Genomic DNA, 19092 nt, shown 5'->3' with positions numbered 1-19092 from the left:
AAAGGAAGTAATTTCATGGTAAAGTGGTCAGTTCATCAAGAGGACATAGCAATCCTAAGTGTTTATGCATCTAATAATAGAGTTTTAATATACCTGAAGCAAAAACTGAGAGAACTGCAAGCAGAAATAGATAAAAATCACAATTATAGTGGGAGGTTTTAATACCCCCTCTCTTGAAAATTGATAAAATAGATTAAAAAAAAGTAAAGATATAGATTTGGATAGCTCTCTCATCCAAGTTGACCTAATTTACATTTATAGAACGTTCCACCCAATAACACCAGAATGCACATTCTTTTCACTTGTACCTAGAACATATACCAAGATAGACAATATTCTAGATGATAAGTAAATTTTAAAGAATTCAAGTTATACACAGTATGTTTCTGACTACAATGTCATTTCATTAGAAGGCAACAGAAAACTATCTGGAAAATCCCAAATATTTGGGAACCGAAAAAATACTTCTAAATAACCCATTGATCAAAGAAAACCAAAAGGAAAACTAGAAAGTATTTTAACTGAATAATAATAAAAACACAAGATATCAAAATATGGAGTGTCACTAAAGCAATACGTATGGAGGAAGTTATGGCACTAAATGTCTACATTGAAAAAGAAAGTTTTCATATCAATGACCTCAGCATCTACCTTGAGAAATTAGAAAAATAAAGAAGAGCAAATTAAAGTAAGTAGAAGAAAGGAAGAAAGGAAATAATAAAGATGAGAGTGGAAATTAATGAAACTGCAAAACAGAAAAACAGTGGAGAAAACTGATGAAACCAAAAAATGTTTTTTTTAAAAAAAAGATCAATACAATTGATATACCTCCAGCTAGACTGATCATGAAAAAAACAGAGAAGATAAAAACACCAATATCAGGAATAAGAGAGGTAACATCACTACAGATTCTACAGGTAGTAAAGGTATGGTAGTTAAGTAGAGAATAATGTGACAATTTTATGCCAATACATTAGAAAACATAGATGAAGTTGACAAATTCCTTGAAAGACATAAACTACCAAAACTCACGTAGAAAGAAATAGATAACTTGAGTAGTTCTATATATATGAAAGAAATTGAATTTGTAGCTAAAAACCTTCCCACAAAGAGAATTCGCATCCAGATGGCTTCACTGGTCAATTAACTTATCAACTAACTCATTTAGAAAATTGTAAAGGAGATTTACTTCCCCACCCATTCTGTCAGGCCAGTATTACCCAGATATTGAAAGCAAAAGTAGGATCAGGGGAAAAGAAAACAAAAACTGCAGACCAGTATCCCTCAAGAACATAAATGCAAAAAATCTAAACTAAATTTTATCAAATCATACTCAACAATATATAATAAGGATAATGCATCATGACAAGTAAGGTTTGTCCGAGAAATGCAAGAAGAGTTTAACATTCTAAAAGCAGTCAATACAATTCACCATGTTAACTAACAAAAAAGAAAAGGAGATGCAGAAAAAGTTATTTGTCAAAATCCAACATCCACTTGATAAATCTCTCAGTAAAGCAGAAACAGAAAGCAATTCACTCAACCTGATAAATGTACCTACAAAAAACCTAGAGTTAAATACCCCACATAATGGTGGAAGACTGAATGCTTTTTCAAAGTTCAGTAATAAGACAAGGATGTCTACTCTCATTGCTTCTATTCAACTTTGCATTTGAGGCTCTAACCAGTACAACAAGTCAATGAAAAGAAATAAAAGGTGGGAGCAGATGTGGCTCAAGAAGTTGAGTGTTGCTTCCCTTGTGGGAGGTCCTGGGTTCAGTTCCCAGTGCCTCCTTAACACAAAAGCACAAACAACAAGCAAACAAGCAAAATAACTCGGGAGGCAATGTGGCTGATAGGAGGTCCTGGGTTCAGTCCCCGCTCCAGTACCTAAAAAAAAAAAAAGACAACCAGGTGGAAAAGGAAAAAGTAAACTGTTTTTATTCACAGATGACATGATCCCATAGAATCTACAAAAAGTGACTAACAAGTGAGTTTAAGGAGGCTGCAAGATACAATTTAAATATATAAGCATCTACTGAATTTCTGTATAACTAGCAATGAACAATCAGAAATTCAAATTTTAAAATGACACTATTTACAATAGCATCGAAAAAATTGAAATACTTAGAGATAAGTCTGACAAAAGATAAAAGAGACCTGTACATTGAAAACTGAGAGAAATTAAAGAAGACCTAAACAGAGATAGAGAAACCCTCGTTAATGGGACAGAAGACTTCATATTGTTAAGATGTCAATTCTCCCTTGAATGATCTGTAGATTTGATGTAATCCCAGTCAAAATCCCAGCAGTCTCTTTTATAGAAATCAACAAAATGAGTCTAAAACTCATATGGAAAGTACCTAGAATAACCCAAACAACTTTGAAAAAGAACAACAGAGTTGGAAGACTCACATTATCTGATTTCAAGATTTATTAGTTATATCTAAAAAACAATGGGAGTTGGGAAGAGGCTCTTAAGTTTGTTCCCAGTTTAAGACTTACTGGTTATATGGAGATTTCTCAGTGTTCTCAAGAGTTTACCAACAGACTGAAGAATTCAAAAGCTTTTCATTCATTTCCAGAAGGATCTCTAAATGTACACTTGAATGAGAATGTTTGTAGCTTTAACGTGTAAATGGACTGGAAATACAGTTCTTTTAGTGTATTCCTTGAGTGGAATTCACCTGCTCTATTTTATGGGTAGTCTTTCCTAACTAACTGCAGTATTGTATCTTTTCCCAATTCATTAAATTATGAAAAGCCTTAGAAATACATTTTATTTACTGTAAAAAGACCTTTAATAATCTGAGAAAGTAAAAAGAATGGTCCAGGTTTGTTAAGCAGAATAATCTTTGAGTGGTCCCAATGAAACAAACTATTGCTGTGGCTTTTTCATGGATTAAAAAAAAGATTTATTACAAAGCTACATTAGTAAATATACTGTGTGGCATAAAGATAGAAAAATCAGTGGAATAGTATGGAGAGTCCAAAAATAGACCCATATATATATATGGACAACTGATTTTCAGGAATGGTGCCAAGGCAATATAGTGGAGAAAGGACAGTCTTTTCAACAAATGGTGCTGGAACAACTGAATATTCATGTGCAAAAATGAACTTGGACTCATCCCTCACATCATACACAAAAATTAACTCAAAATGGATCATAAATTAAATGTAAAACTATAAAACTTCTAGAAGAAAACATAAGAAAGCCTTAGCACAGATTTCTTAGATACCACACCAAGAACAAATCCACGAAAGAATGAAATAATAAATTGGACTTCATCAAAATTTTAAGATTCTATTCTTTAAAATAGAAATTTTGTTAAGAAAGTGAAAATACAAGCCACAGACTGGGAGAAAATATTGGCAATAATCATCTAATAAAGGACTTATATCTAGAATATATAAAGAACGCTCAAAACTCAGTAATAAGAAAACAAACAATCCAAAGTTTAAAATGGGCAAAAGGCTTGAAAAGACATTTAACCCAGAAGATATATAGATGCCAAATAAGCACATGAAAAGATGCTTAACATCATTAGTCATTAGGGAAATGCAGTTTAAAGCTATAAGGAGATACCACTACACAGTTATTAGAATGGCTAAAATTAAGAGGGAAACAGATGCAGCTCAAGCAATTGGGCTCCCGCCTATGAAATGGGAGGTCCCTGGTTCAGTTCCCGGTGCCTCCTAAAGAAGACAGTGAATGGCATGGCAGTCAACAAGATGATGCAGCAAGATGCACAAGAAGAAAAACTTGATGAGAGACACAACAAAAGCAGGGAGCAGAGGTTTCCTGATGTCTCCTAGAGAACACGGGCAAGACAGCGAGCTAATGTGATGGGCAGGCGCAGCAAGCAGATGCAACAAGAGACACAAGAGGAAGAACATAATGAAAGACACAACAAAGTAGAGAACAAAGGTGGCTCCAGCGATTAGGCGCCTCCCTCCCACATCGGAGGTCCTGAGTTTGGTTTCCAGTGCCTCCTAAAGAAACAAAGAAGAGGAACAGACGCAGCAAGTGCAAACAATGAGGGGGTGGGGAGAAATAAAATAAATATTGGGAAGCAGACTTGGCCCAGTGGTTAGGGCGTCGGTCGACCACATGGGAGGTCTGCGGTTCAAACCCCGGGCCTCCTTGACCCGTGTGGATTTGGCCCACGCGCAGTGCTGATGTGCGCAAGGAGTGCTGTGCCACGCAGGGGTGTCCCCACGCAGGGGAGCCCCATGTGCAAGGAGTGCGCCCCATAAGGAGAGTCGCCCAGCACAAAAGAAAGTGCAGCCTGCCCAGGAATGGCGCTGCACACACGGAGAGCTGACACAACAAGATGATGCAACAAAAAGAAACACAGATTCCCGTGCCGCTGATAACAGAAGCAGACAAAGAACACGCAGCAAATAGACACAGAGAACAGAAAACTGGGGGGGGGGGGGGAGGGAGGCAGAGAAATAAGAACTTAAAAATTTAAAAAATTTAAAATTAAAAAAAAAAATTTACTAAAAAAAAAATACGTCATAAGGGTCTAAAATTTTTTTTAAAGACTGACCCTACCAATTGTTGACAAGGATATGGAGGAACTAAAATTTTCATACACTAATGATGGGAACATAAAATAGTACAACCACTTTGGAAGACACTTTGGTTGTTCCTTAAAAAAACATATACCTACCATATGACCCAGCCATTTCCACTGGTGGGTATTACCCAAGAGTAAAGACTAGCAGCTTTATTTGTAAGAGCCCCAAAGTGGGAGGTGAATAAAATGTGGTAATACCCACCTGATGGAATTCCGCCCAGCACCAAAACAATGAATGGGCTATTGAGACCTGCAACAGCTTGGATGAAACCCAGAATCACGAGGCCAAGTGCAAGAAGCCAGAGCAAAAAAGTATGCACCATGTGATCACATTGACCTTATTATCCATTACTTTATTTTTAAATTGTAGGAATTGCAAACTAATGTACAGTGACGGAAAGCAGCTTGGGGGTTGCCTGGAAACGGGGCGGGGCCCAGGGCAAGAGGGAGAGATTTCGGAGAAGCAGGAGGAAGGCTTCTGGGGGAGGGGAGGCGGTGAGAGCCCCTGCCCTCCTGGTGGTGGTGGTCTCGTGGGTGTATGCTTAGGTCAGAATCGATCGAATACCTACAGGCATCGTGTGCCAGCCCCTCATTAAAGCTGTTTTAAAAAGCGATACATGGCAACAGCTAGTGAATAGACTTCTTAAATGCCAAATGGTGAAATTAGAGTTTCCTAACCCACAGTGTAGAGGAATATCACCTCTTGTCGCATGGTTGTGACAGTGCAAAACGATACGTGTTTTACAAAGTAATGCTTACTAAGTGAGAGCAAGAAATATGACGATGCTTGCAAGAATAAGAAGAAAGAAAATAATCCCTTGGCTCTCACATCTTTAGCTCCCATGTCCCTAGAGAGATTTCTATGGAGGGTTTGCGGGTCATGGCCCTAGCTCCCCAATTCTAGAAGGCTCAGTTTTGCACACAGTGACTTGGAGTTAAAGTCATGCTAAGACCCAGCCCGCCCTTTCCTCCCATATGACCACCTCTTCCTCGTTCCTGCAGAGGTAAAAGGGGATTTCCTTAGTCTCCACCACTCAGCGCACAGCTCCACCCACCAACCACCCCCACCGCCTAATCGCCCTTCCCCTCCCGCCTAATATTGACTCATTAGTCAGGAAGAAAACTGTCCCGGGAAGACTGAGAGAACGTGTTTCAAGCCCGTAGCGTGGTTCCCGGCACACTGGACACACGTGTCCATGTTAGTAGTTGCATTCCTCTCAGTACAGGTGAGAGTAGTATGCTCTGGCTTCTGTCCGCCTCCCACATCTGGAAAGCTTTCAGTCCAGCGGATTCCCAGTCCTGTTCTAGGCAAGTGGGAGAAAAAAGGTAGATCTCATCCCCGCAGCCAGACTTACAATGATGTGTCATGTCCCAAGGTAGGTTCAGAGATGGGGGTACATGGAAGTGAGCTGAGGTCGTTGGAAAAAAAAAAAAAACATGAGAAAACAGGGTGAAGAGAATCTGTTTTACTTGCATGCGGGCACATGCACTTCTCAGCACCTTGGCATGGTGCGTGGCGTGTCCCTGGACCTCGGTTAATACTTTTTGATTGAACGAGTGAGTGATGGTCATGGAGACAGGAGTGTTGAAAGTAGAGAAGAGACGGGAGAGCATGAGCCGAGGCCGGAATTTGGGAACAAAGAAGGCGAGTTTGGCAACAGAAAGGAGACCACTTGGCTAAGATAAAGGCTTGTTGGCCGGGGAAGTAGATGGAAAGATGATTGGACACAGGGGGCTGGGAGGGTGTGGAAGGAGATGGAGAGTTTGGACACTGGGTGCTGGGGTCTCTCTGGAGGCAGTGGGCGGCCCCACCATGCCCAGATGTCCCTTTGGCTCTGCTCCATCTTCAGCAGCTATTTTTGCAGGCCCACCCTGACTCCCTGGTTCCCCAGACAACCCAAGCTGACTGGAGAACCGTGCCTTCTAGTGCCTTCTCCCCCGGCTTGGAAGGGGAGGCCCTTTTCCCCTGTAGCAGGGACACCCCTTTCCTGGCTAGAAGAGATCTGGGGCGAACACTGCCCACCTGACTCCGTGTTCCCCAGACACCTTCACGCCAGGCCTCAGACTCAGTCGGTCCCCAACACCAGGGAGCCCATAAGCAAAGCCATGCGGAAAACGAGCAGGGACTCCCGATCGAGCCAGTGGGCAAGGAACAGACGCGAACATTTCGGGGGCGGCGCCAGCCGGCTCGGCGACCTGCAGCCGGGAGGGGTGGCGCAGCTGCGGATGAGGCGCTTCGGGGAGCTCACTGCAGGAAGCGGCACGTGTGCCTGCGAGCTCACGGGGCCCCTCTGCCCTTGACCCCTGTTTTGAACCCTTCCCCATGCAGCTGAAGGAAAAGGTCATCCCAAGCCAGCGGCCGTTGCCCTCTTGGCCAGCACGCCGAGGCCTGAGGATGTCTCGGTTGCTGAGCCTGGTTTTGGGTGGGGCTTGCCCTCCCTGTAAGGTGCCCTCCTGATTGGCGCAAATGTCCTTGGACAGAGAAATGCTCCTTTATCTAGTTTTGGGGAAAGAATTCCAATCCCTTCCCTTTGCGCTCCAGCAAAGGAACCCCCTCCCCGACTGGCTGGCTGCCCCCACCCTGCCTCAGAGCCTTGTTTCTCTTGCCCAGGCACCCCCCCACCTAGGCAGCAGCCACAAGGCCTGAGGGTCCGAACTTGAGCTTGGGAAGCCCCCCTCCCCCCGAATGCGCATGCGCCTATGGCTGTGCCGTGCGCGCACCCCTGAGCTTGCCCGCGAGCGCGACAGAAATCGCTTCTGGAGCATGTTGCCCTCTGTCTGCCCCTGCAGGTTACTCCTCGCTGCAGGACGAGCTGCTGTCCCCCGCCTCCCTGCACTACGCGCTCCCCTCTCCGCTGCGCGCGGACCAGTACTGGAACGAGGTGGCTGTGCTAGACGCCATCCCGCTGGCGCCCACGGAGCAGGACGCCCTGCTGGAGCTGTCTGACGTGCAGGTGTGGTCCGCGGGCCTCGCGCCCTCCCTGGTCACTGCTGAGGACTCCTCTCTGGAGTGCAGCAAGGCCGAGGACTCGGACGCCACGGGCCACGAGTGGAAGTTGGAGGGGGCGTTCGCCGAGGAGCCGCAGGGCCCCGAGCTGGGCTCCCTGGACCTGGCGGAGGACGACACGGTGGATTCCGATGCCACCAATGGCCTTATCGATTTGCTTGACCAGGAGGAAGGTCAGAGGTCAGAAGAGACGCTGCCAGGCTCTCAGAGGCAGGAGGCCTCGCCAGGTGCAGGGCAGGACTCCGAGTATGAAGTGTCTCTTGTTTCAGGCCAGCAGAGGCTGCCAGCCCAAGTCACAGACTCCCCCGCCGTGAGTCGGGTGACAGAGCACAGCCAGGACAGGTAAGGGCTGTGGCCGTCCGGGGCTTCCGGGTAGGGTGGCGCCTGGCGGCGGGTACTCGGGGGACTCTCGGTCACTGCTGCCAACCCAGGCCATGTGGTTCCAAGAAGCCCTTGAGCAAATACGTGCAGGGTGGTGCCGGCTTGCCTCTGAGGCTGCCCAGGCCTCTGGAATATATAAGTCTGGAGCTGTGACCTGCAGGGACCAGTCCCTTCCCAGAGCTCCCAGCACCGCAGGTGTGGCCAGCACAGGCCCAGGGAGGAGGATAATTAGGATGGGGCCAGGAAAGCTTGGCGAAACCTTGTCTCTGAGATGCCACCAGGACCCGGTACTCTGGACACCTGTTGCTCTTATGTGTTCCTGGTTGAAGGTCCGATTTATAAACCTGACTGCACCAGAGAAGTTATTTGCAGGCCCGTGTGTGATGGAGCCGACCGTGGTGCCCTTTCTACTTAGATCCCTTGAAAAGAGAGGGGCGGGGGGGCTTGTCTGGGGCAGGGCATGGCTTTCACCTGCTAAGCAATGTTTCTTCTGTGGGCAACGCTGCCAGCCAGCTCTCAAGAGGAGAAGGAACGGCACCCGTAAGAGGGAGGCCGGGTCGGCAGTTCCGACAGCAGGGCCTTCTGTGCCTCTGGGGACCCTGAGGGTTCTTGGGCTGAGGGTCTGGTCCACCCAGCGTGTCGTCTTGCCATCCTGGCGGTGGACGCCCAGCTCGGCCCCAGCTCTGTGGATGGAGTGTAGAGGAGGGCACGTGGAGGGGGGACCCTCACAGTCTGGAGAGAAGACAGACGTGAGGTGGGTTGCACTTTGGCCTCTCCAGGCTGCTCTGGAAAGTGAGGGACAGGGTCCTCTCCCTCCTAAGGCTTCCCGTCCTAAATTTTCCCTCCACTCGAAGAAGGCTGTGGCCCCCCACGGAGCCCAGGCCTGGCCCGGCCCGGCTGTGGGAAGGCTGTTCTCTTTTCCCACTCCTCCTCAGAGAGCTCCCCCTCTGAAGCCCAGGCCAGTCCCCAGGGCCCGGATACCAAAGAGAGAGAGGAAAGAAAGTCATCCAGAAGATGAGCCAGCCAAGAATTCCTTCAGCTTCCCAGACCGACCCTTTGAGTCGTAGAGAGAAATGGACGCGCTGAGTCTGTGAGGGCTCAGGGGGAAGCGCTGCATTCCTGTGAGAGAGACCATCCGCGGGAGCCGGGGCTGTCACTCATCCACTCGCGCGACAAGCACTGACTGAACGCCTGCTGCTGGCCCCTGCACCAGGGCTCACTAGCTCGGCCACAACATGGGGAGGCGGGAGCCTGGGCGCCGGGCCGAGGTCTCGTACTTCCTGGCTCTGTGACCTCGGTCATTCACGCCACAGAGATGCACCAGGCACTTTTCCCAGGTGCTGGGGGTACGGCATTGAACAAAGCAGAGGGAAGGGGGTGATTGAAATTATAGATAGCTGGGAAGCGGATTTGGCCCGATATATAGGGCGTCCGTCTACCACATGGGAGGTCCAGGGTTCAAACCCAGGGCCTCCTGACCCGTGTGGAGCTGACCCATGCACAGTACTGATGCATGCAAGGAGTTCCTTGCCATGCAGCGGTGTCCCCTGTGTAGGGGAGCCCCACGTGCAAGAAGTGCACCCCATAAGAAGAGCCGCCCAGGGCAAAAAAAAGTGCAGCCTGCCCAGGAGTGGCGCCACACACATGGAGAGCTGACGCAACAAGATGACACAACAACAAAAAAAAGACACAGATTCCAGGTGCCGCTGACAAGAATAGAAGTGGACACAGAAGAACACACAGCGAATGGATATAGAGAACAGACAACTGGGGGAGAGGAGAGTGAAATAAAAAATAAATCTTTAAAAAAAAAAATTATAGATAGGGTGGCCAGAGGAAGACTCATGGAGAAAGTGATATTTGAGTAAAGAATTAAAGGAATTAAGGAGTGAGCTGTGTGACTCTCTGAGGAAAGAACATTCCAGCAGAAGGGACAGCAGAGCATGCCTGGCACATTCAAGGAACAGCGAGGAGGTCACGAGGAGAGGAGGTCAGGAGGTAAGGGGCCGGACATGTCAGGCCACACTGGCTTAGAAAGGGCTTTGTCCTTGACCAGGTGGCATGGGAAGCCATTGGAGAGTTTTGAGCAGAGGAGTGGCGTGATCTGCTATAGGTTGATCACTGGCCAGGGCCTTGAGAATAGCCTGGCATGGCCAGGGGTGGAAGCAGGGAGAGGAGTTGGGAGCACCAGCTGACAGTGATTTGGGCCAATTTGGTAGCAGTGATGGTGGTGAGAAGTGGTGGGATTCAGGATCTGTTTTGAAAGCTGAGTCTGAAGGATTTGCTGACAAAGTGAGATATAGAGGGAAGTGGATTTGGCTTAACGGATAGGGCATCTGCTTACCACATGGGAGGTCCAGGGTTCAAACCTTGGGCCTCCTTGACCCGTGTGGAGCTGGCCCATGCACAGTGCTGGTGCACGCAAGGAGTGCCCTGCCATGCAGGGGTGTCCCCCGCATAGAGGAGCCCCACACACAAGGAGTGTACCCTGCAAGGAGAGCCACCCACGTGAAAAAAGCTCAGCCTGCCCAGGAGTGGCGCCGCACACATGGAGAGCTGATGCAGCAAGATGATGGAGCAGAAAGAGACACAGATTCCCGGTGCTGCTGATGAGAATGCAAGCTGACACAGAAGAACACACAGCAAATGGACACAGAGCAGACAGCGGGGGGGGGGGGGGGGGGGGGAGGCAGGGGAGAGAAATACATTTTTAAAAATCTTAAAGAAAAAAAAAATGGCATGTAGAGTGTGAAAGAAAGAGTCCAGGATGGCAACTGAAAGGATAGAGATGCCTTTAATTGCAACAGAGAAGACAGTGGGTTTGGGAAGATCACCAGTGTGGATTTGATCATGCTGTACTTGAGACGCTTATTAAAAAATCCAAGTTAGACATGTCGAGGAGGGAGTTGGATGTACACATCTGCCGTTCCAGGAAGAGATCCAGGCTGAAAACGTACATGTGGTCATGGTGAGCCTACTGGTGGGGTTCAAAGCCAAAGACTGAATGAGCTCACTTAGGAAATGATTTAGAAGGGGATGAGGTTTGAACACTGAATCCTGGGATGCTCCAGTGTTTGGAAGTTAGGAAAACTGAGAGTTACCAAGCAAGGCCGCTGAGAAGGAATGGCCAGAGAGAGAGCAGGAAAACCAGGCAAATGGTGTCCTGGAGGTCATGGAAGTGTTTCGAGAAGGAGAGAGTCATCAGCTGTATTAGACTGAGTGGAGAGCTGACTTTTCATTTGTTTCCAGTTCTCTGATTCAGGGAAGAGGAGGTCTTTGGTGACCTCAATAGGAGCCACGTTAGAGGACAAGTGGAACAAACACTTGATCCAGAGGATTTCAAGAGAGAGTAGGGGAGGGAAGTGGAGGTGGCTCGAGTGATTGAGCTCCCGCCTACCACAGGGGAGGCCCCAGGTACAGTTCCTGGTGCCTCCTGGAGGAGACGAGCAAGACAGCAAGCTGATGTGATGGGCAGGTGCAGCAAGCTGACACAACAAGGTGACACAACAAAAAGGCACAAGGAGGAAAGACAATGACAGACACAACAGACCAGGGAGCCGAGGTGCCTCAAGCGATTGAGCGACTCTCTCCCACATGGGAGGTCCCAGGTTCAGTTCCCGGTGCCGCCTCAAGAGAATGAGCAGACACAGAGCACACAGCGAATGGACACAGTGAGCGCAAACAACAAGGTGGGGCGAATAAATTAAAAAAATAAAGAGAGTAGGGGAAGAGAAATTGGAGAGAGCAAGCAGCAAATATGGGCCCATATGGGGTAGTTTTTCTGGAAAAGGGAGCAGAGAAAAGCGGCGGTAATCAAAAAGGAAAATAAGTTCAAGAGGTATTCTGGGTGTTTTAAATATGAAAATAGCTGCTCATGATGATCCTGTAGATGAAGAAATGCCAGCAGTGCAGGAGAGAGGGGAGGCCACATCCACTCCACGGAACATCACCCCTACTGCCAGCTGCAGTCTGGTGGTGGCTGTGATGTTGGGATGTAGGAGTTCTCTCCTGACGGCTGGAATTTTCTTGGTGAACTGAAAGGAAGGTCCTCTGCTGAGAGTGAAGATTTGGGAGAGAAGGAGAGTTTGAAGGTTTAGGAAGAGAGGAGAAAGTACACAATAGTTGTACAGTTTGATGACTGCACAGCACCAAAAACTGTCCTTGAAGGTAGGGTGTTAACTCTTAAGGGAAAGGGAAGCAGATTTGGCTCAACAGATAGGGCGTCCACCTACCACATGGGAGGTCCACAGTTCAAACCCCGGGCCTCCTTGACCCGTGTGCAGCTGGCCCACGTGCAGTGCTGATGTGCGCAAGAAGTGCCATGCCATGCAGGGGTGTCCCCCAAGTAGGGGAGCCCCATGTGCAAGGAGTGCGCCCCACAAGGAGAGCTGCCCTGAGTGAAAAAAGCGCACCCTGCCCAGGAGTGGCGCCGCACACATGGAGAGCTGACAAAACAAGATGATGGAAGAAAAAGAGACACGGATTCCCGGTGCCACTGACAAGAATCCAAGCGGACACAGAAGAACACACAGTGAATGGGCACACAGAGGAGACAACTGGGAGGGAGGTCAGGGAAGGGGAGAGAAATAAATAAAAAAATTAATCTTAAAAAAAAAAAACTCTTAAGGGAGAGCAGTCAGGGTGGTTTGCACTTCTTCAGCCACGGGCAGAGGCATGCATGCTGGCCTGGAGCGGGCAGAGAGTTGGGACTGGCCAAGCGAGGGCTACGTGGAGGTGTGAGCAAGGGGGTAAAGCTGCGATCCACCTGCACTTGGGCCTGAGCCACTGGACTGGAGGCCCTGGAGGTCCTGGTGGGCTCACAACGTTGTTGGAGTCGGGGCAGCGGACTTGGCCCAGTGGTTAAGGCGTCCGTCTACCACATGGGAGGTCTGTGGTTCAAACCCCGAGCCTCCTTGACCCGTGTGGAGCTGGCCCATGTGCAGTGCTGATGCACGCAAGGAATGCCCTGCCACGCAGGGGTGTTCCCCACGCGCAAGGAGTGCACCCCATAAGGAGAGCCACCCAGCGCGAAAGAAAGTGCAGCCTGCCCAGGAATGGCGCTGCACACACGGAGAGCTGACCCAACAAGATGACGCAACGAAAAGAAACACAGATTCCTGTGCCACTGACAACAGAAGTGGACAAAGAAGACGCAGCAAATAGACACAGAGAAGAGACAACCGGAGTGGACGGGGGAAGGGGAGAGAAATAAATAAATAAATAAATCTTTAAAAAAACAAAAAACAAAAAAACCCCAAGGTTGTTGGAGTCGGGGTTCCAGAGGCAGGGAACTGAAAATCCAGGGGAGGCGGTGTCTGGAGAGCGGCCGCTGGAAACGGGGATTGTGGAAGAGTCATGGTTACTGGAGAAAGACTGGAAGACGGAGGCTCTGCCGTGGCGTGAGCGGCGGGCAGGGTGGAGGACGTGTTCTCTGGAGAAGAGGCCAAGGAAGCGAAAGCACCAGCGGCATCTAAAGGAGGGGTGGAGACAGGGATGCGAGGTCGGAGGTGGACGCTTGGAGGAGAGAGTGGGAATGACCGGGAGGGCAGGAAGGGTGGGGATGGGTGGGGTCGCCACCGACGGGGCCATCCGCATGAGCAGAGCCTCAGAGCCCAGAGGGCGAGCCGGCCACCCGAAGGGCAGGGGACAGGGGCGCTGGCCTCCATGGACAGAGCACTCGTGACTCTGCACCAGAGCAGTCCGCGGTGCCACCTGCTCACACCCTCCTGTCCCGTGGAGGGGGCATCCGGGGTCCGCGGCCGGGATGAGCCAAGGCTTGGGCACAGGGAGGGGAACAGCAGCTGGAGAGTGACCAGGTGTCCTTTCTCTCTCCCCGGCCACCGCCGTGGCCTCTCCTGGCACCCCAGGCTGCAGGACTGGGACCGGGAAGGCTCCATCGTCTCATACCTCCAAGAGACCGCACAGGGTTCTTGGCAAGAGGAGGTCAGCGCGGCCAGAGGGCCGGAGCCCAGCGGGGCTCAGGAGCCTGAGCAGGTGCTGGAGTCCGCAGCCGAGAGCCTGCAGGCCGACTGGGAGCGGCGACGTCAGGGCCACCGAGCCTGGGCGCAGGAGGCTGAGCACACCCTCTCCCAGGTGGTACAGGTGAGAGCCCGCCGGGAGCTGCCTGCTCTTGCCCGCCCCGGCCTCGGAAGGGGCCTGAGGCTCTGGGCAGCCATCCAACGGAGCCCCATGCCAGCCTTGCTTGCTTGCTTCTCCTTTCTTTAAAAAAGTGGGGTGGTGACCTCTCTTCCTCCAGCAGCAAAGGTTCCAGGTCTCCTGCCTCCTCGAGCTCTGCTAAGGGAAGGAAGGGGCCCTGATGCGCTTGGGTTCAGAACGGGTGCCTGCCTTGCCCAAGCAGCCCTTGCGTGAGGTCCAGCTGACTCCAGCGCCCGTGGGTTTTGTCTTTCTTTTTCCATCGTGTTTTGGGAAGGGCTTTAGGGCTGGGTTTGATGATAACCCATGGAGCCAGGCAAGCGTGGACAAGCCACTCTCCTCTCTGTTTCCTCCCGGTTCAAACGCGGGTGCGATCAGATCTGGGCCCACCTTCTTCTGGCTCTGGAACTCTGTGCATCTGTGGGTGGCCCTGGGTGGGGTCCCCATCTGGAACAGGGAGCGCTCAGATGGAGAGAGCCTTTCTTGTCTCTTCCCGTTTCCCAGGCCTCCACTTTGCTCAGTGTCCCTTCTCTGCCCTCTCTTTCACTTTGCCTTATTTTACTGAGTCTTTTTATTATCAGAGAAGTTGTGAGTTTACAAAACAATCATGGATAACATACAGGATTCCCATACATCACCCCACCACCACCTTGCATTGTTGTGGAACATTTGTTGCAAATGATGAAAGGACATCAAAATATTACTTCTAACTCTAGCCAGAGCTTGCAGGTGGTATCTTTTTCCCATAAACCACCCTAATGCTAACACCATGTATTATGTATATCTGCTACAGTGCATGAGAGAACATTCTTATATTTGTACCATTAATCACAGTCCATCATCGCCGTGGGGTTCACTGTGTTATCTGGTCCCCTCCCTTGTACAGCCGCCCAAAGTGTACCCTCGCTGGCTCTCAGCTTCATCACAGAGCTGTGCTGTCATCACCCCATTACTGACTCTCTTTTACTCCCATTCCTTGCCCTCTCCCATCCCCGTAGGTATCCGTTTTAATGTGGTAAAGGAGAGTGTGTGTGTTTATTTCTTTTTTACTTTTTACAATGGAAAATTGCAAATAAATACAAAAACAGGCAGAACAGTACATTAACTTGTGGTGTACGCCCCCCAGGGTGCACTCCTGGCCGCTCTTCTTGCATCCATACCCCCCTCTCCTCCCGATATTATTTTGAAGGAAACCCCGACGTCACCTTAATGTGTATATTTCTGATTAGCGTGTTCTTTATAAAGTGTGCGGGGCTGTTTGGTGCACGTGTTTTTCGTGTACACTTATAGCAGTGATGTGCAGTGTGTCGCAGTTACCCTTTCTGCTCAGCACCAGGGTCACAGTCGTCCCGGCCACTCTGGGATGGGCTAGTCCAGTGCGTCTCAGTGCTCGCCTCTGCGCTCCTTCCCCGCCTTTGCTTTCTTTTCTCCTCTCCCCTCGCTTCTACCTGAACCTGAGCCCAAGCAGAGCCCCTTGGACGATCCCAGGACTAGGTTACTCTAGAAAGGACCTGGGCTGCTGGCTGTGAAGGCTGCCGGGAATTCAACAGGGTTTTCTTTAGAATGCCTCCTCGCCAGGTGTGCGCGCGCGGGCAGTTCAGGCAGCCGTGTGCATTCTGAACCCCAGCCCACCCTTTCCATCAGGTTTTCCTTGGTGCCTACCCCCCTGCTCCCAGTAACAGGCAGCCCAGTGCTTCCTGGAGCACTGGTGCCCTTAACTGCCTCTATTTTCCTGAACCCCTGGGGAGAAAGAGAGAGAGAAGCAGGGAAGCGCTTTCCCACTGCCCGTCTGCAGCCGCCCGCAGTGAGGGCAGAAGTGGCAGGAGAGCAGGACAGCCCGTAGGATCGTAGGATCGCGGAGAGACACCTTCTAGATCAGACGCTTCAGCTCCCTTGTTTATGGATGAGGAAACTGAGGCCCAGGGAGCCAAAAGCTTTCTCCACGGTCACACGGGGAACCGAGGGCAGGGCCAGAGGGTTCGCGGTCGGACATCTTGCACTTCAGCGAGTGTGCAGGGCCGGTGCCCTGCCCTGACCTGGAGAAGGCCGCCCGGGCAGGGACGGGCTCGGGTGGCGTGGCCAGGATTCAGGGGACAATGAGGCCGCGTCCGGTGGTGGTTTGCATAGCACCCCTTTACTCCTCTTTCCTTTGAATCACTGAGGACAGTGACCGAAAGAAACGCCTGCGATTCAGGGCCAGGGGAGTGACAGTGACAGCTGGGTTCTCTGAGGCAGGGATGCATCGGAAGTGGCTTCCGTTTGGGCTGGGCCTGAACCCGAGCTCTCCAGCTACATGCTCTCTGCATAGTTCTGGGCTCCTGTGTTTTTCCAGGGCCTTCCTCGTTGACCCGGGGCAGGATTGTATAGAGGTAGGAGTTTGAAATCAGACTCTCTCGCTTCCTTGCTCTTTCATTTAGGCAAGTTATTAACCTCTCGGTGCCTCCTTTGTGTAAAACGGGAAACGTTATAGAACCTACAGGGTGGGAGCGTTGTAACGTTTAGTTGAGTTAATACGTGAAAAGCAACGCAGAGCAGTGCCAAGAAGGGGTACGCACTAGAGTACGTGTCACCTTCTACTACTGCTAGTAGCTGTACTTGGAAACGCACCGTGTGATCCTCTTGGCAACCGGGAGAAGTGGAGAGGGAGAGCGCTGTAAGCCTTGCGTCACCGACGTGGAAACTGAGGCACGACAGATACTCAGCTTTCCCAAGAACTCACAGTACGCAAAGAGCAGGGTCGGCTTGCTCTTGCCCCAGGTCTTTGTTCTTTCTGCCCTCCCCGGCTGCCGCTCCGAGAGGGGGACAGCCTGGTCCAGGAAATGAAGTTCCTTTCGGTCTCAGCTGCTGCCGCCACTGGGCTTGGGAATGAGCCCTGTCCAGGCAGGTCTAAGAGGCGCAGCTCCCGCTGGTGGGCGCTGGTGGGCGCTGGCGGGCGCTGGCGGCCACGCACTGCAAGAGCCTTTAAGGACAGCCCTTAAATATGCGTGCCAGTTCCATGCGTACGTTCGGGGTTTCTGTGCCAGGTGTAGGAAGGGTTGCAGGGTGATGGGAAGCTTTGCTTGGGCGACTCACCTGCACCTTCCTCCACCTGCGCCGGATCCCTGCGGTGCCTGAGTAAATCACTCTCGGGGCTATTTTTGCAATAAGCCTGTCCTTCTCCAGGCTGTTATCTGGTCCCGTCCCTGGACATTGGGGTGACCGTCATTCTCGTCACTGCCATAGCAGCTCCAAAGAAACACGCAGGTGGCCACGTGCCGTGGACTTTGTTTTTACCTTGTGTCCCTGAATGAGAACTTTCCCTGGAATTCAGGAATCCGCCTGCCTGGCTCCCAGGCTGTCCCCTGGTTCCCTCCAAGGGCAGGCAGGCAAGGCCAGAGGGCGAGACCCCCTCCGAGCGGCGGGGCCGTCCCCGGCGCGGCGACTCTGACGCGCGCTGACAGCCGCACCTGCCGGCTTCCTTCTAGCCCACTTGGACAGCTCCAGCTGCTGGTTTGGGGAGCTGACATTCTAGAAGGCTGACGTCACCGGCGTGCGTGCAGCGCCCGGACTGTCCTCCTCGCCGGGGCCATTAGGTCTCCCGGCCGGAGAGAGAGAGCGCGCGAGAGGCCGAGAGAGGAAGAGCGAGGATGGCCGGGGGGGCCGGGGGAGGCCGGAGCCCCGGGTGGGCATGAGAAGCCGGTCGCCCGCGGCGGCCGGGCCCCCGGCTCTGCTGGTCCCCGCGACCCTCGGGACAGGATGTGGACTTTCCTCACCCAGCTGCTGGTCACACTGGTGCTCCTGGGCTTTTTCCTGGTCAGCTGTCAGAACGTGATGCACATTGTCAGGGGCTCCCTGTGCTTCGTGCTGAAGCGCATCCACCAGGAGCTGGACAAGGAGCTGGGGGAGAGCGAGGGGCTGAGCGACGACGAGGAGACCATCTCCACCAGGGTGGTCCGGCGCCGGGTCTTCCTGAAGGTGAAGGGCGGCCAGGCGGCCGGCGAGCGACGGGGCTGGGGGCCGCCGGAGGGGAGAGGGCCGTGCGGCGGGGGGCACGAGTGGGGCCGAGCCCGGGGCCTCGTTGCCGGAAGGGCAGAAAGGAGGACGGGATTGTGCAGCGGGGGGCGCCCACCCGGGGCCCCGGTGGCCTGTGATGGCGGCAAAGAGCAGCTCCGGGGAGCCAGGAGGCCTGGTCTCGTGGGTGCTGTCACCCGCCAGTGTCAGGGCAACGGCGTATGTGGAGGGGCCTTCTCAACTGTAAAGTGCTGTGGAAACGTGAATCGGGTGTCTCCTCCCTCGGGGCCTCCTCTGTAACGCTGGGCTAACAGGCCCTATTTTGGGCTCCGTCTGCCTTCAGGCCGCGTGGGGGCTGGGGGGCCCCTGACACCCTGGCAGCTGCTCCTTGCTGAGTTGGAGTTTCTCCTGATGGTGGAGATTTCTTGGGCTCTGCCTTTTGCTGCTGCTGCTTTATTTTCTCACCCTCCTCTCTCACTCCCAAACTCTTCCCCCTTCACCATCTCAAGTTTTCTCCTGTTCTCTCCCCCCAGGGGAATGAGCTTCAGAATATTCCAGGCGAGCAGGTGACCGAGGAACAATTCACGGATGAACAGGGCAACATTGTCACCAAGAAGGTGGGTGGCAGATCGTCTCCCTGGGCTGGGAGAGGCTCGTGGGCGGGCAGCTGGAGGGGGCGGGGTGGGGGCCACACGGCTTCTGGCTCGTGCCCTAACCCAGGGGCGAGCGGGGCCAGCCACCTCTGCTGCTCGGTGGGGACGGCCCAGGTGCCGGGAGCTTTTCTTCTCGGGCCCTGGCATTGCTCATAGCCTCCTGGCCCGATGCAGCCCCAGTTGTCCCTGCTCCTCTGCTCGAGGGGAACCCCCTGGAACAGCCCAAACCTAGGACTGTGTGGTCAGCCCCGACCTGCCGTGGGCCTCCCCAAGTAAAAATGATGTGGAAGTTCACTGAGTTGGCAGCAGACCACTGAACAGT

At 51.7% G+C, this 19092-nt stretch overlaps 1 protein-coding gene across 11 annotated transcripts in view; it reads left to right on the top strand.

Moving 5' to 3' along the window:
* ANK1 (ankyrin 1) overlaps positions 1–19092 on the top strand; it is a 236103-nt gene that overhangs the window by 209919 nt on the left and 7092 nt on the right. For 9 of the 11 annotated variants that reach the window (XM_058289994.2, XM_058289996.2, XM_058289993.2 and 6 more), the window contains 3 exons: positions 7377–7935; positions 13842–14076; positions 18651–18734. In XM_058289994.2, coding sequence (XP_058145977.1) covers positions 7377–7935; positions 13842–14076; positions 18651–18734 — 878 coding nt within the window. The remainder of the gene's footprint in view (positions 1–7376; positions 7936–13841; positions 14077–18650; positions 18735–19092) is intronic. The other 2 variants (XM_071212675.1, XM_071212674.1) reach the window with 1 other exon arrangement.

Source organism: Dasypus novemcinctus, chromosome 29 (genome assembly GCF_030445035.2).
Source record: "Dasypus novemcinctus isolate mDasNov1 chromosome 29, mDasNov1.1.hap2, whole genome shotgun sequence".
Classification (NCBI taxonomy): domain Eukaryota; kingdom Metazoa; phylum Chordata; class Mammalia; order Cingulata; family Dasypodidae; genus Dasypus; species Dasypus novemcinctus.
The sequence above is the reverse complement of the archived record's forward strand: the minus strand, read 5'-3'. Positions and strand labels throughout refer to the sequence as shown.